The sequence below is a fragment of the Lichenostomus cassidix genome, chromosome 5 (assembly GCF_008360975.1).
Source record: "Lichenostomus cassidix isolate B80296 chromosome 5, HeHo_3.0, whole genome shotgun sequence".
NCBI lineage: Eukaryota > Metazoa > Chordata > Aves > Passeriformes > Meliphagidae > Lichenostomus > Lichenostomus cassidix.
Genome location: NC_139486.1, coordinates 14,202,849 through 14,218,762, shown reverse-complemented (window position 1 = coordinate 14,218,762; position 15,914 = coordinate 14,202,849). Strand labels below are relative to the sequence as shown.

Here is a 15,914-nt window from a genome sequence, read left to right as displayed (position 1 = left end):
GGAGATTACTCTTAGCAGAATCTCAAAGGAAGCAATTAGCTGACCACTGATGTAATGAATTCTAATTATTTTGTCTGTATAAACAATAAAGCCAGATCGTTTGTTTAGCAAGGAAGTGTAATTACTCTGAGCACTTGAGAAAATAAATCAAACAGCGCTACCTAGACCTGTAAATAATGAGCCTTCGACTTCCTATTTATGCTAAGAATGCTCATGGAATATTTTCAGGTAGCTGGGAGCCAACCTTTGAAAGTAACATTTATCATAGTTATTATTGAGCACTTGCTTGATTATGTTCTTGAGTGTGCTAGGTACCCTGCAGAAATATCCATCTACATTGGCTGTCACTGGCACCTGCTAAAAATTCGCTGCAGCCAGTGCAATTTCCTGCAACTGTTTTTTGTTAATCAACAAGAAGTCTCTCACATCGCAATCATTTGGCTGTTCTGCTCCTAAGGGCACCAGTGGCAGGGGCATGTCCTCAGCAATGGATGAATGATCAGAAAAAAAGCACATTTCTATACATGGAGCAGGCTCTATTCTGCTCAGCATTTGGCCATGTAGGGTAGAAATGGAATAAAATCAGAGGGCAATGGAACGAGAATGGTCACAGCTGGGTCTTCCCTTTCTCCATGCTGATCTGCTGCTGCTGCAAAATATTCACAGCTCAAACAGGAGAGACAACCAGAGTCACTGGGGACCTTGTGCAGCAAAAAGCAGAGATCAGTCCAAAAATACCTCAACTTTGCCACTTCTGCTGATTTTGTGTGACTCAAAAGCATGAGGGAGCTGACAAATTAGAGATAACCTGATCCTATTTTATGCAAACTCACTGGCTGTTGCAAACACAGTGATGCAGCCATCTGCTCTTCCTGCAGATACTAACTCCTGAGATCAGCCATTCTCTTCAAGGTAGTTGGCTTCCTTTATTACAGCTTTGAAAAGATATTCATGCATACAAAAATACTTTGCTTAATCTTTCTTTCATTTTAGCCACATTTTAGATGTTAAATCTGAATTTAAAGTAAACTGCATAGCTTAGAATTCTGCAGTTGGCCTGGTTTTCCTCTTTTCTTAGGCCAAACAGTGATACACCCAAAATAGATCAACATTATTTTCTGGCTCTTCTAACTGGTGCTAAAAAGTTTTATGGCAACACCAGCTCACACACTGATAAAACCTGAATGGAAAAAAAAAAAAAGACACTTCTGCTTACACCACTTGAATTCTTGTTGTAGTGATACTGTTTAAACAGAGAATGAAAGCCCTGAGGTTAGTGAAATCTCACTGAAGTGAGCAGGGTGTAAGTTACAGCAACATCTGTACTGGCTGAAGGGAAACTGCAAATCACTTGTGAGTGCAATGGGAGCCATTTCCCTCATGCTTATGAGCTATTTCAGTTCTTCATTCCTTCCCACCCCGAGCTGTTTCTCTTTGTTTGTGTTCAGTAGCTATTAAAAACTCACAGAACAGGGGGTTTTTTTGTGCTCTTGCTGTAGGCCTAATCGACAAATGTTTGCTGCCTGCCATTATGTTAAGCCAGTATCTTTGAAAATTAACTGAAGATTTTAGTCTAATTTAGAGAATTTAAGGGTGAATAAATACCATGTACCCCAAGGCAGGTGAGGCAGATGAATTAAAAATGGCATCTAACTGTAGTGGAGACATGCTTATGCCTAAAGCTTTTGCTTTGTTTTTCCTTACAAACAACTTGACGCAACCAAATAACGTGAAACCAGAAAATTCCTTGGTCAGTCTTTTGGAATATCCCTTTGAGCCTCTGCTAGGGAAAAGCAGCACTACTAAATGTCTGGCTGCCTCTACACTAAGTATTAAAATGTCATACTGTTTTTCCAGCCTGAAAAATTCTGGTGACCTTACTGGATGAAACAATTAATGCTGAGCCAGACAGGCAAGAACAGAAAGTCTTTGGGGGTTTTCAGGAAGGCTGAACTGCAGCCAAAACTATTGAGGAAAGTGTGAGAACAACCTTAAAATTGGTCAGTATTTTGCTGGGTAAAAATATTGGAGCTGCTACTCCATATTAGAGTATTAGAGGAATATCTCATCAGTAAAAGGAAAGTCTTGATTTCTGGCCATACTTGAAGAGCACTGCACCCTTTAAAAGCTGGTCTCTTCTACAGAGATGTTGCAATAGGAGAAATCAAGGGTTTGGTTTACTGTAAAATGATTACGTGATTATGTTCCTGCAACACATTATTCATCCAATCTCCTTTGTGCTGGGCAAATAAAGCCTTTTTCTATTCCTTTAGAAAACAAATGGAAAGTGAGATGACAGTACAGAGTGGAACAGCGTTTATAAACAAAGCAAATTGTGATAGAAAAATTTGCTGACTGCATGAACATGGGATCAGAAGTGCTGCTTGGTTTAATAAGAAACTGGCAGTATTTTGTTTGCTTTCAGCTTCTCCTTATCTCCTGTATTGCTTCTGTTTCTTATGTCATCACTTCAAAAAGAAAATCCATCACAAGAGGAATTCTGCTGCTTAGAATAAGGATTTAGTATAATAACATTAGACAAATCTCTTGACTTCCTCTGGTTTTCTGCATTGGAAAGAAGGTGGGCTGATTGATACAAAGCATTTTTTTTTCAGAAGTGTCTAAAGAATTAGAAGTCCCATTTTCAAAATTATTTTAGGCACTTAATCACTAAATCCTTTAGAGAGATATTTTGGCTCTTCCTTACTGTCTTTTGAAAAATGAATTAAGTTAATATAGCATGTAGATATATAAAAACTGAGTTCCCCATCTCTCCTAGGATGGATATTTAGCTTCTACAGATACAGTAAGCCTAGCTCAAGAGTAAAAACTCCATAATATTTTTCCTTTTAAAGATCATGGGAAAATCAGCAACTTCTTTAAGAGTGGCTCTTAATATGCAAACTAATTTTAGGAATCTTTAGAAAAGTTTAAAACCATTTTCTGAAAAATGTCTGGTCAAATATTTTGATAATAAGAAACTGTCATACCTTTCTGAATCTGTATGGTTCCTCCAAAGATCCAGGACTCTGTTACAAAAAAAAAAAAAAAAAAGAAAATAAGAAAAAAAAACATGAAGATCACAGTGGAGCCTGTAAATGAGTATTCACCACACAGGGGATATTTCTTTCCAATTCATGGTCATCTGGATACAGTGAACCAGTGGGAGATTTTTTTAATGAGCTTTTTAACAAACATTAGGCAGAAAGATGACATGTTTTTAGGTTCGTGACTATTTTGAATCAGATGAGCAATTCTCCCAGCAATAGCTTTGACTTTACTGACACCTATTGACTATATTAATGCCTACAGGAGGTTTTGGTTAACAAACTACTTCATTACAGTCAATGGCAAACATAGAAATACGATCTTTAATAACAGAAGTCATGCTTACCTTCCATGCATTTTAAAGGATTTGTGTTCTAAATAAGGTTTGGATTTCAAGACAAAGTTTCCAAAATGAAAATTCTAAAAGAAAATTCTAAAATGCCTCAAATTTTAGGTGTTCAAGTTCAGATACCTTTCAAAGCACTCACATACAGAAAGTATCAAATGCAAACCTGTAAATTCTAATCCTATGATTATGGTATCTTGAAGTTGATCACATAATGTGAGTAGTTAAGCTGGAAAAATACTAATTAATAAATATATATGTTTATGCTAATAACATAGGAATATCTTTATCATGCCCTGGAATATCTTATATATGGGGATGAATTCTGCCATCCTTAGCATGTTATATATAAAAACCTTGGTAACGTCTTTAATAATTGGGGTTTTGCATTAAAATGCCTTCCCTTTATTTCATTCCAGATCATTAGCCCACAAAGATAGTTTCAGAAAGGACTAGGTCCTTCTGTGCATAGTTGCTTTGATCAGTTCAGTCAGTGACTATTCTGATCACTCTGTCTCACAGCAGGAGACACAAATAATGAACAGTGAATATATTCTTACTGCAGGAACTGTCAAAAAATAACTCTGTGGAGAAAGGGCAAAAAATAGAAATCCATGTGCCCAGAACTAGGCATATATCCAAACTGTTTGCACACACAAAACCCCTCAGTCCCCAGCTGCATGCTTCCTTACCAGTTGTCATTCTGGTTTGAACCTTCCATTTCAAGAAATATTTTGAGCATCACTTACAAAGGGGAAAAGCACACAGCTCTTAATTAAGAGATTAATTAACACATATGTATACTGTTGAATTAAGGCAATGTGAAGCAACCTGAAGGAGCAATGGCAGAGCTCAGCAGCTGTGGATTGGGTGTTTTCACCTACCAGTGAACTCAGGGACTCTCTCAGTTTAGATTTGTAGAGCATCCATCGGTAACGCAGGTCCTCCAGGTCTTCGGAATTTCCAATGACAGGATGAAGATGAAGGAGGTCCTCAAAGAGGCGCTGACCATCAGGCACACGAGACTGCAGCTCCTGTGGGCAAAGCCAAGGGTCAGCAGCAACTCAGGATTCAGGAAGGCCCCAGTTTTTAAAGTAGCATTTCAAAAAACAATGGTTATGGAACAGCACACTTATTTTTGTTATTTTTGGCCTGGAATTATATAAAACTCATCTGCAAGACTCCTGTAGCCTTGGATATTTCTGTGTTTTCCTTTGCCATACCATACTGGAAGTGTCCAGCCCAACAGCTAGATGCCAGGTGCTCCCTTCCCTTCCACCACTCTGGCTCTGGCACACCTTTCTTAGTAGAAAGGATGGAATTTGTCTGAAATTCCTGAGCTTCATCTATGCTAGAGTTTCCTAAAGCAGAGTGCATAGTGTTTGAATTTTTTGTCTATTTGTTCCTTGAGGGGTTTTTTTTTGTTGTTGTTGGTTTTTTTGGGGGTGATGGGTTGGTGGTTAGCTGGTGGGGTGGGTTTGGGTTTTGTTGCTGTTGTTTGGGTTTTTTTAATCTGGAAAGAATCTGCACTTATTGCAATATTTGTCTCCATTCACTCCCTGAAAACTAACCTCAAGTTTGCTCTGGTATGCCTCAATTTCCTCTGTGGAAGATGGAGTCCCAGCAAGAATTTTGGTCAGTTTGGTGTTTTCTCCTTGTAGCCACTCTTCAAAGTCATGTAGGAGCTTCAAGTGGCTGCTTATACTTTGTCCTTCTCCCATCTTCTCCTAGGACACAGAACAACAGGAACAAAAAAGCCCTTACTGTTATGGCAGATGTTTCCTCTGAAGGCCTCATTGAAAGATCTTAGCCTCCAGCTTTGTAACCTACAATATCAGACAAAGACAATGAAATTGTTCTTGTGAAGCTGCTACAAAGGCAGACACAGAGTCCCCATCTCACCTGCTTATGGTTGGGATCTGCATCAAAAATCTGGAAAGCAGGTCTAGATATCCATCTGCTGTCCACAAATGCTCTTTTCTTCTTCTTATCAGCCACTGGTCTGCTTAACTGCCACTTTTTGAGGAGGCTTGAAAACACAAAAGCAGAGACATCAGTGCAGTGGACATCCACATTTTGACTGGGGCTATGGGGGACAGCTTTGGGGAAACAGCACTATTGTTGTTATTATTATATCACGATTACTAGTAATAACACTATTAATATTAAAGTTATTCCCAACCAGTGTCTCAAAAGCAGCACCACTACTCTAGTTCTAACATTTCCAAATGTTTTATTTTCTTTCATTTAGGGGAATAAAAATATTACCTTGGCAATACGCTTTTCTTTGTGGTAACAGGAAGCAGTACAATCCTTAATTTACTAATTTCATTTTTATGCCTATTCTGACACTACATATGAATACAATCATACATGCAGCACATTATTAAATATTAATACAAACTAGCAAATATGAGCAACATTTTGACACTACACAGTGGAGGCAAAATAAATTAAGTCTTCATTTCCCGGCTAAAGAGAATTTTAGCTCTGCTTATACTTTTGCAGGTTTGTAAAAGGCACAGATCCCATAGCAGATATACTCTCCTTGGAGACATCTCCAAGGAGAACAGGAAGGTGAGACAGAACAGCACAAGTCACCCAATCTATGCCCAATTTCCTCCAACACAGACTGGCAGTATGAGGGTGAGCCAGGTCGTAAGAAGACACTGCCTACTCCAACATGAGGTAAAAGCAGATTCACAGACATTGGTTCACAGAGTCTTAAAAAGGTTTTATTGAAAGTAATGATTTTCAGTTTACAAGCAATTTAATAAAATCCCATCTAGCTCCTAGCATTATAGGATGGCTGTTCACTTTCACAGCACAGAGCATAAAGCCTCAAGTGTGTCTGGTCTTATGGCAGTAAAGAGCCAGCCCCCACTTGAAGGGACAAGAGGAAGACCTACATGAACACTTACCCAGTTGCCATCTCCTTCAGTGACTTCCACGACTCCTTCAGCTGATCCAGCTCTGCCTGGACATGGGCAATCTCCTCTGGAGAAGAATTCTCCATGACCAGCTGGCCATGAGCTTCCACAAGGTGCAGCTGGATCTCCTTATCTGGAAACTCAGCTAGCCATCTCTGAAACACACAGCCCTTGCAATTACTCCTAGATACCCTGGGTAAAGCAGAGGCTATGTCAGACTGAAGGCCATGTTCAGTCCAGGACTATGCTGGTTCTGTTTGCACTAGCTAGAGCACACCTAGCAGGAAAAGAAATATGCTGTGGATTCTTGCCAAGAGCCAACATAGGTCAAAGAGCTGATGGCAAAACTTGAAGGGTGCAAGCTGCCAATACACCTTCTTCTGTAGCCTTTACATGAAATATTTTTGTCTTCAATATGAAGGGAAAAGCTGCCAGCAAAGTAACCTACCAGAGTGAATTTAGCATGCAAAGTACTGCTACCCAGGGAAAAGCTGGCAGCTTTGGAACAGCTCTGTTCAACAGAGTATAAGGCTAGCTAACATGGCAGTAATGTTCAATTTATTGATGAGTACACACAGGCAAAGGCAAGTATTGCCCACAGAGATCACCCGGACAGGAGCCTCTCTTTAAAACCACCTATCCTTTGACACTATATTCCCCTCAACAGTTCTTAGTAATTTTTCACTGCTCTTGTCTGTTACCTAACTCCATATTTGACAACACAGGGCAAAGCAGAGAGCCAACAGCAACCAGCAGGTATAGAAGGAGAAACACACCATCATTACCCTTCCAAACCAGGAAATCCTCACTACATCCCCCCACTCCTAAGGTCTGAATGCTGCAAAGTAAATAATTAACACCTTAAACTAAGATGCTCTTCTCACCTCAAGGTCTTCCAGCCTGCCCTCAATATTCTGCTCTCCATCAGCATCCTGGCAGGAGTCAATCTTCTCCCTGGTTACTGAGATCCACTGCTGGAGGTCAGACAGTTTGTCATTATATGCCCAGTGCTTCTGAACGTGGTCTTCACTCTGCTGTATCATCATCTACAAATGATAAAAATATATCAGACAAACAAAAAGCACTTGCTTTACTGGATCTAACACTATGATGGGCACAGAACCTCATGGGGAAAAAGAAAAAAAGCAGTGTTAATGAGAGACAAAAGAAACCCTATCCTTTTAGCATCAGTGGTGTGGAAAACACCTCCAAGCTCCTGCAGGCCTGAATTCAACCACACGAGGGGGTATTAAGAACTAGAATAACTCCCTTCCTTTTCAGCTGAAAGGAAATAGAGAATATACATGTCTGGGGTTTTTGTTTCCCAGTCAATATCAAATACACCTTACACTCCCTGAATCAGAAATAGCTATACAGATTTTTATGACAAAATTCCAGTTCAGTGATAAATTGGATGATTGAGATTGAAACTAGAATTCCACAGTGCATGTTTAGGCAACACTTTAACAAATGTAATTTTATAGTGAACTGCATAACTAGGGTATCTTTATAAACTCTTCTTCTGAGACTGCTTTGGAAGGTCATTTTATAGGTATGTTTGCAAGCTACAAAATGCCTCAGGACAAAGCAAGTATTTATGCAATTGCAGCACTTTTCTGTTATTAACTTTTCACTGACAAAGCCATAAAAATCCCAAACACTTTGGTCGAAAACACCTATCCAGTAATCTGTGAAGTATAAGCACCACCATGGTAATATAACTGAGTTCTTTTGGTCAGAAATCTCAGGCCCACTTCAGAAATATTTTATATATAGATAAAGTCTGTGTGGATGGTATCCTATTCCCAAGAGAAATCACTTCAGAGAGAATCAGAGAATCCTGGAAGAGTTATCAAAGTTATAAGAATTCAGTGTCTTCTTCCCCTGAAATGAAAATATCTGTCACTCAAAGCATTTTATGTCATATGTTCAAAGATTTTTAATGTATTTTTAAATAGAGGCAACTGACAACTCCCCAGGCAACTAAAAACTCCCTTATGTTACCTCCAATGATCTCTTCAGGGCCTGAGACTCAGATGAAAGTTGGTTCATTTCATGTCTGTGTGTGGTGTTTGATTGAACAAGCTTCTCTACCTCCTCCATGTGAATTGCAAGCTCTGCCAAGTCATCTTGGATCATCTGCAGAGGAAAAGACAGATTCCATATGGGTACTGTGCTAGATAAGCCATGGACTTCCACAAAACATACATTAAAGGTAGCTTCATTTGACAGTGTGAGGACAAAAAAAACCCCAGCAACAATCACTGTCATCAAGAAAACTAATTGTTCTGATGCCTAGGGGTAAATGCTTCTGAAAAAAATGGTTGGATGTCCTTTACATGTTACCAGGAGATAACAAAGAAGATAAGTTGCTGAGGAGCTGCCAAAGGAGCCATAGTATAACCAGAGAAGTACTACAAAGAACTGTGGTGATAACACCCCTGTGGACGCTAAGGATGAAGTGGCACAGCACAGCTGAACCATCACAGCTCAGTGTGACAGTCACATCCCCTCTCTCGTCTCCTCCTGCTCTTCCCTACCCTCTCCCAGGTATGTAATCCCACTGCATGCCTTCCACAGGCTCTAATGCATGTTGGACCCTTTGCTGAACCAGTTCAAAACACAAATCAAATGGAAAATCATCTGTCTCTACTGAATTTTTTTCTTATCTTGGCCAGCTGAATCAGCCTGTGAAATAAATCCAGCATGTGTCAAACAGAAGTGACAAGGTAGAGAACAGAAAGAGGGGGATGCAAAAGTAAGTGGAACAATGGGAACTCTTGGAGGAAGTTAGATTGGTTCAGGTTATCGTGTGCAATTTCACTCCCAGTGGGAAGTGTCAGGATACATTTTCTCTAGCAATAAAACTAGCCCAAGAAGGTGTACCACCAACAGCTTCCAGCTCCTTCTTCCTTCCCTCAAGCTCATTTTGCCAGTGCTTCATCTGCATTGCTTTAATTTCATTCACTTATGCTATAAACAGGACCAAATGAAATTATCTAACACCTAATTGAGGGGAAAGGTACTGAATTCCCAAAGCTAATAAAATATGATTAAACAAGACCACAATTAGCTGAGGATAACATTGCCAAACAATACTGTAATGTACCTGGAGTCTCTGGAGTTGTGTCTTTTTACCCAAGAGGTCAGGCCGTGGTTCCTTCTCTAGATCTAATTTGGCTTTGATGGCAGATAATTTCTTCTGCAAAGGCGCAAAACCAGCATCAAAGTTCTTATGTTGCAATATCAAATTCTAGATGGAGAAATGAGAAAACAGATCCAGCATTCAACATATATCCCTTGGCATTATCTTTTGTCAATATCCACTTCATAGTCAGAACAAACACTGAGCTACACTATGCAACAGACCACAAATTTATTTGAATGTATGATCACCCTAGAGAAAGGGATTAGTACTAAATTTGTACGTATAAAACTGGCTTAGTAAAGACTTGATCTTTGTCTTCATCACAGGCAGACAGTATATGGGTTTTGTAATTCACCTGGAGTTTGCTCTTGCTTTGCAGCAGACTTTTGTGTAGAATTTCTCTCTCCTTTGAAGCTTCAGCTACTTCTTGAAGGAAAGATTCTGCTTTTTCCTCACCAAGGACATTGTTTAGCAAATCTTTCTTTAGCTGTAATGTCATCAACTTCTCTTTGAACTGGGAGCTTTCAGCTAGAGCAGCCTAAAGGAGAAAAGTTCTTCCAGTGAAATCATACCAAAAAAAAAAAATCATATAACCATATTGTTCTCACACAAGTCACACAGCCAAAACGGTAAGACAAAGTCAGGTAAAAAAAGCATGCTGGGCCAACAAGGGGTAACAGAAGGTACCTGGACAGTGCCCAGTTAAAGGAAAAGTCTTCCTGATAATGTTAGAGGCACCAGGGCTGCATCCATTTTGTGAACAGAAATAGAGGTAAGCTGTACTATGGAAAGAGTTGTCTGTGCAGAGAAGAGGCCTAAACAACCAACAGAAAGGACAGCTTGAATGCTCATCCTGTGGATAAATTCCATGCCTGTTCACAGACACATTTATTCTGGAGATCACAGGGATGACAAAGTAACAAACACACCCTGCTGGGCATATGCATAAATCGTGCATTTTAATCCCATGTCCATATCACTACGTAATTCTTTAACAGAGGCCACAGACTTTCCATCCATGGAGATCTGGTCTAATGCTAAACAATATTATCATTATTGTTAAAGATATCTGACACTTTTAATGCAGTCTATTCAGCTGATAACTAACCAAATGAAGTTAACCAGATGGAGGGCAGAAAGTAAGACAATGTGCTACAGCTGGAGCTAAGCAAAGACCTCCATCCCTGCTGTGGGCTTTCCTGCCACACTGGCAGGACCTTTCAGCTGCTGCTGCCTGGCAGCTGTATGCAGGCTTGGCCAAAAGCACACTTCTGGACTTAGTGACAGATTTGCTACCTCAATGTGAGCCAGTTCTGGCTCCGGAGTCTGCAGGAGCATCTGGACCGATGGCTTCCACTGTTCAAAACTTTGCAGGGGATTTTGGAAGAGTCTTGTCAGCTGGGTTTCTGTATCAGTGCTCATTTTAGAAGTCTTGCCTCTAACACTGTAAGGATAAAGTGACAACCAAGAGAAGGATTATGAAGAAATCCAAGCCTGAACATCCTATTCATCAAGGCACGAATTAACACAATACTTGGGTGTAAACCATATACAACACAAAAGCCTCAGTCTTTTTTACTGTCTGAGCCTGGTGGTGCATACCAACAGCTGCTCTGTCAGTCAGAGACATCTGACAAAACTTTATTTAGATTCCGTGGTACACATTTGTCTCTTGTGCAACTGTGTATCAAGAACTACTTTGCTTTTCTAGTAGCCAGCAGTCTCCCCTTGTATGTGATCTTCCCCGGCTGCTGTCACCAGTGTGATTTAACAAATCATAATATCTGAGCAGTCTCAGTGACTGATGGGAGGAATAAGCCAAGCATATCTAGAATGTAACTGCAGTTGTCTGTAAAAAACAAGGTCTTGTTCCCATAAAAATTTACATTAAGAAATCTTTGATAACCTTGTTACACACAAAAAGTGAAAAATACACTTTTATTTATTTATGAAAGAATTCTTTATAATTCTTTTAAATTTTGCAGAACCACTTGAATTTATATTAATACATACAGGTGATTCCAATAAAAGCTTTGTATTTATGTATATGCATCCACATACATACACACAGAGCTATATTCTTGGGGGAAAAAAAAAGAAATCAGCACACATTCAATGAATATCCAGGCTTCTCTTAAAAAGGCTTATCCAAAGCACAGCCGAGTGACAAGGCCCGGCAGTGACACACCCCATGCAGCTGCCTCCTGTTTTTCTCAGCTTTCCTGACCTCCCAGTTGGCACAATCCTGCCTGATATGGCAAAATGCAGCCTAAACTTTGTGTTCATAAGGGAACAATACCTTGCAAACTCACAAGACAGTCAGGTGAGAGCAATACCAATCAGGATCAATACTTCCTTTATATAAAAACACAAACAACAATCTTACCTGTGCCACTGGGCCATGACGGAGCTAAACAAAGGCAAGTCTGCAGAGGCCAAAAGCTCCGCAAATAGAAAGTTCTGACTTTACATGTCCTCTGCCATTTGCTCTGCTGCCCCTGCCAGGCTCAGTGTGAAGCTGCCAGACTTCCCAAAGAAGCTTTGGAGAGAAGCTGGCAAGGGAGCAGCTGCCATTTTCTACCCAGAGGCCAGTCCCCTGCCTTCTCTGCTCCTCTTTCAACATTGTTTACTTGTTAGTTTTTAAACTGAAAGAATTTCCCACAATGACCTAAAACCCTTCCAGCAGGACAGCATACTGAGCACAGAGGGAAATAAGCTGGGATACAGGAAAAGAACTGACCTTCTTTTTTCCCTTAAAAAAATGATCCTTTCTTCTAGTTTGCAAATTTTCCCGCAGCTTCTTTACTTCCTGATTCCAGGCAGCCTGGAAACGGAAACACTGAAGTCTGGGGAGAGGCTAAACTTTCAGAGTTTCCAACCCAAGGCAAGTTGAAAACAGGAACATGCATATAAGCTGCCAGGAGAAGGGGAATAAACTGTGCCAAATAATTGCTAAGGCTGGTGAGTCACTGGAACAAACTCAACAAGGGAGGGCCATAATTCTTCTGAACGGTTTACTACTACAGCTCCTGTCCTGATTTTCTAGTTGCTGGCATGAAATGCAAGCAAAATACATAAATTATTATTATAAAATGCTAACAAGATCAAATTAGCTGCCAACAATCTAATTTTCTTCAAACCATACACAACATTAATGATGCAAGATCATTGCTTGAAAATGACCAGAACCCTCCAGCCCCTAGCAAATGGCTAAAATTACAGCTTTACTGAAACATGGAGGCGGAAGTAATTAGCAAAAGCTTTTTTTTTCTACCCATCACCTATGACTGGATGGCATATCACTTTTTTCTTAGGCCCCTGACAATCCCTTCAATGTCTGAGAGAAGATTCCCCCCACCTATCCACCACAATCAGACTTCCAGTACCTTTGATACTGGTGGATTGCAGAGACAACACTCTCAGCGTGTGGCTGCACATCTTGGGAAAACCGTAGCAGTTCCTTTAGCTGAGCCTTCAGCCTCTCAATCTTTGACTCTTCTGCAGCCAGGGCTGCTCTTGTTGCCTTAATTATAAAGATAATGAACAGATCACACCTTATTAGCATCTGGCACATGAAATGAAGAACAAAAGCTGTGTCTCAGGGTACGCACAAATCCCCTTTCGGTGGCTTTTTTTGTGGTTATAAGAAATATGGCCTTTGCTAAAACAGAAAACATTCTCAGAACAGTTTTGTTCCAGCAGGCTCTTTCTCCTCCCCTCACACTGCCCAGCCTCTGCATCTGATCTGCAGGGTTCACTGTTTGAACAGAGTGAATCACAAACAGGCCCAGTTTCAGTTCACTGATTGCAGTATACAACACAAGCTGCATTTCTAGAGCAGTCTTAACGGCGTCTCTTTGCATGAACAGATCTTTCTCAGAGACTCACATATAGAGAATGTTAATTCTAGGGTGACTCAGGGAAACAAAAACAACTAAAACCCATGCAAATGTAGCTGGATTGAATCAGTCTAAATTTTTTTGATCCTTTTTGCATATACTTTTCCCAGTTAGTCCTGCATAGTTTGAGACATACAAACAGCAGTGAAAGGCATTTTGAGAACAGATAATAAATGCAAAACCAGCCCTTGAGAGGAAATGAGTGGTAAAGATTCTTATCTACTTTATGTGTGACAAATTTTTTGTGCTCATTTTTGCAGCAGATCGATTTTGGTGTAAATACTGGATTGTTACAATCTTGGGACTTCTTAGTACTGATGATGTGTCTGCCAGTAAAGGAAGACACCCATCTTACAGAGATAAAGGATATAAAATAGCAATGGTCTTACCAAATACCTCAGAAATATGTGTACTTGTGTCTGTGCAACCACTCGTGTATGTGTATTTGCATATACAGTGAGACATTAATTTCCTGCTGCTTTTAAAGTGGAGCAAATTCTGTTGTTTGCTCCAAATTGTGCTCTTTTTGCATATGATCCCTTTGAACTCTAGACACAAACTCCAGCACATCGTCCAACTCTGCTCCTTCTGTGCAGCATAAAATGAAGGTTGGGGCAGTTGATTCCATTGCTGGCAGTCACATTTTCCTCAGTCTGTTTCACACACACTCATACTCTTCCCTTATCATCTTTAACCAATGGAACAGGCATCTGTTAGATGTGACTGTGCATGTTCAGTCTACGGCTGCACTTGATCCTCCACACAAAAGGTAGCAACTTACATTACATTTTCTCCATAGAGTCACAAACTCATCTTCAGTCTTTTCCCCTTCTCCAGGGTCCAGGTCATCTTCTAGTCTCTGTAGATCTTTTCTCAGCTGCTGGATGTCTGCTTCTAATTGTCTGGCTTGGGACTCATAGGCACTTTGTGACTGTTGGATCTTGAGTAATCTCTCCTCCTCCTCACTACTCCGCAGTTTCAACTTCTCCAGTGCTTTTCTTAGCTCTTCAAGCTCATCCTTCAATCTTGCAGCTCCAAGTGGAGAGGTATTCTGAATCACCTCTGCACACTGATTTTCAAGGTGCTTCCATTTCTTTCCACCACTCTTAATGTCTTTGGCAATTTCCTGCAAAAAGAAGTTAAATAAGGACTATCTGCAGGAATTGGAAGTTGGGAAAAAAGCTGAAAGCAGTAGAAAAAAGAGACCACCCTGCCTGGTTATACGTATTTTGGTTTTCACTTCTTATTTCAAAATATGTTGTTTTTCAAGTGACCAGAAGCCATGGTTAGTCATTTGACTGCCTTCTGAGTAATATTAATTGCCATTGATTCTGAAAAATATTGGTTTTCATTAATGCTTATCCCCTGAGATCCTTGACAAAGAAAACAGTAGCTGCAGGCACTAGAGCTATATTAATAGCTGGATCTCAGAGATTTTAAGCTAAACAGTTAAAGCAGTGGCACCAAAATAAAGGATATTGCTCTCAAAACTGGCATTTTCATCACCAGCTCTAAACTCTCAAAAAATGTGAACCTTCAGGGTCTATTTGGATCATATTTACCAAATCTGATTTATTTAAACAAGATTCTCAAAGAATCACACAACTGTTAGATATCAGGTTTAAGAGAAACACACCAGACCAGTTTGTGACTCATGCTGGAAGAACCACACACACTAGCAGTTTTAGGACCTCACACGACTCTTCTGCCCTAGCCCATGCTAAAATCACCATCTATTTTGTACATCTAATTCTTTTCTCAAGTACACCCTTGTATGGTTTGAGCAACACATAGAGGGACGAAAAATACACAATCCTAACTCCTTGTTAGAGTAATATTGTTGAATGACCTTCAGTGTCTTTAGCTTGTCCTCTGCTGAAGACTTGGTTGCTTCTCCAATGCAGCAGTTTAGTCTCTCTGTGACACCATTCAGCCACGATTGAAACTGGTTGACATTAGCGCTGTACTGCTCATGTTCCTTGGTTATCGTTTCAAGCAGTTTCACTCTGTTCTGTAACAAGAGACATCAGAAGTGGTGAGGCCAGTGCTTATCTGGCTCTTTTTCCTTTATATTGTAACACAGAATATATAAACAAGACTCCCTTTTCTAAATAAGACTCCCTTTTCACAAGCCCCGGTAACACTTGGCCTCTACAGGAATTCAAAGTTCACCTCAAGAAACAGAACACAAAAGTGCACAAAGGCTTGTTCCTGTCTAGACTGTACTGCAGGTTCTCTATGTCTAATTCTCAAAGAACACAAACTGCAAGGCCCTGTCAGACAAACTTCTGGCTTTCCAAATCTTCCTACTCTCTCATTAGAAAAAGAAAACAGACAGAAGTTTGTTTCTGGTTTTCACTTTGAGAGACAAGCAGTTATGTTCCTCTTGCAGGTTAAAAATGAAGATGAGCACACTTTCTTTATCTCTCAAATTAAAATAAAAGAGAACGCACTAGAGGCATGAACGTTGTTTTAAATTGTTCATTATTTAAACAGAATGCAGGGAAAATGACCATCACCTTCAACTGTGTAGTCCAGGCACT

The 15,914-nt window shown here is 40.0% G+C and overlaps 1 protein-coding gene across 4 annotated transcripts in view; it reads right to left on the bottom strand.

Moving 5' to 3' along the window:
• Positions 1–15,914, bottom strand: part of SYNE3 (spectrin repeat containing nuclear envelope family member 3) — a 65,373-nt gene that overhangs the window by 19,532 nt on the left and 29,927 nt on the right. For all 4 annotated transcript variants that reach the window (XM_085061463.1, XM_085061464.1, XM_085061461.1 and 1 more), the window contains exons 5-17: positions 15,221–15,382; positions 14,153–14,497; positions 12,859–12,995; positions 10,769–10,916; positions 9,828–10,010; positions 9,434–9,577; positions 8,329–8,463; positions 7,209–7,370; positions 6,316–6,479; positions 5,297–5,423; positions 4,966–5,121; positions 4,279–4,428; positions 2,991–3,029 (exon numbers count right to left, since the gene is read on the bottom strand). In XM_085061463.1, the coding sequence (XP_084917589.1) occupies positions 2,991–3,029; positions 4,279–4,428; positions 4,966–5,121; positions 5,297–5,423; positions 6,316–6,479; positions 7,209–7,370; positions 8,329–8,463; positions 9,434–9,577; positions 9,828–10,010; positions 10,769–10,916; positions 12,859–12,995; positions 14,153–14,497; positions 15,221–15,382 (2,052 nt within the window). The remainder of the gene's footprint in view (positions 1–2,990; positions 3,030–4,278; positions 4,429–4,965; positions 5,122–5,296; positions 5,424–6,315; positions 6,480–7,208; positions 7,371–8,328; positions 8,464–9,433; positions 9,578–9,827; positions 10,011–10,768; positions 10,917–12,858; positions 12,996–14,152; positions 14,498–15,220; positions 15,383–15,914) is intronic.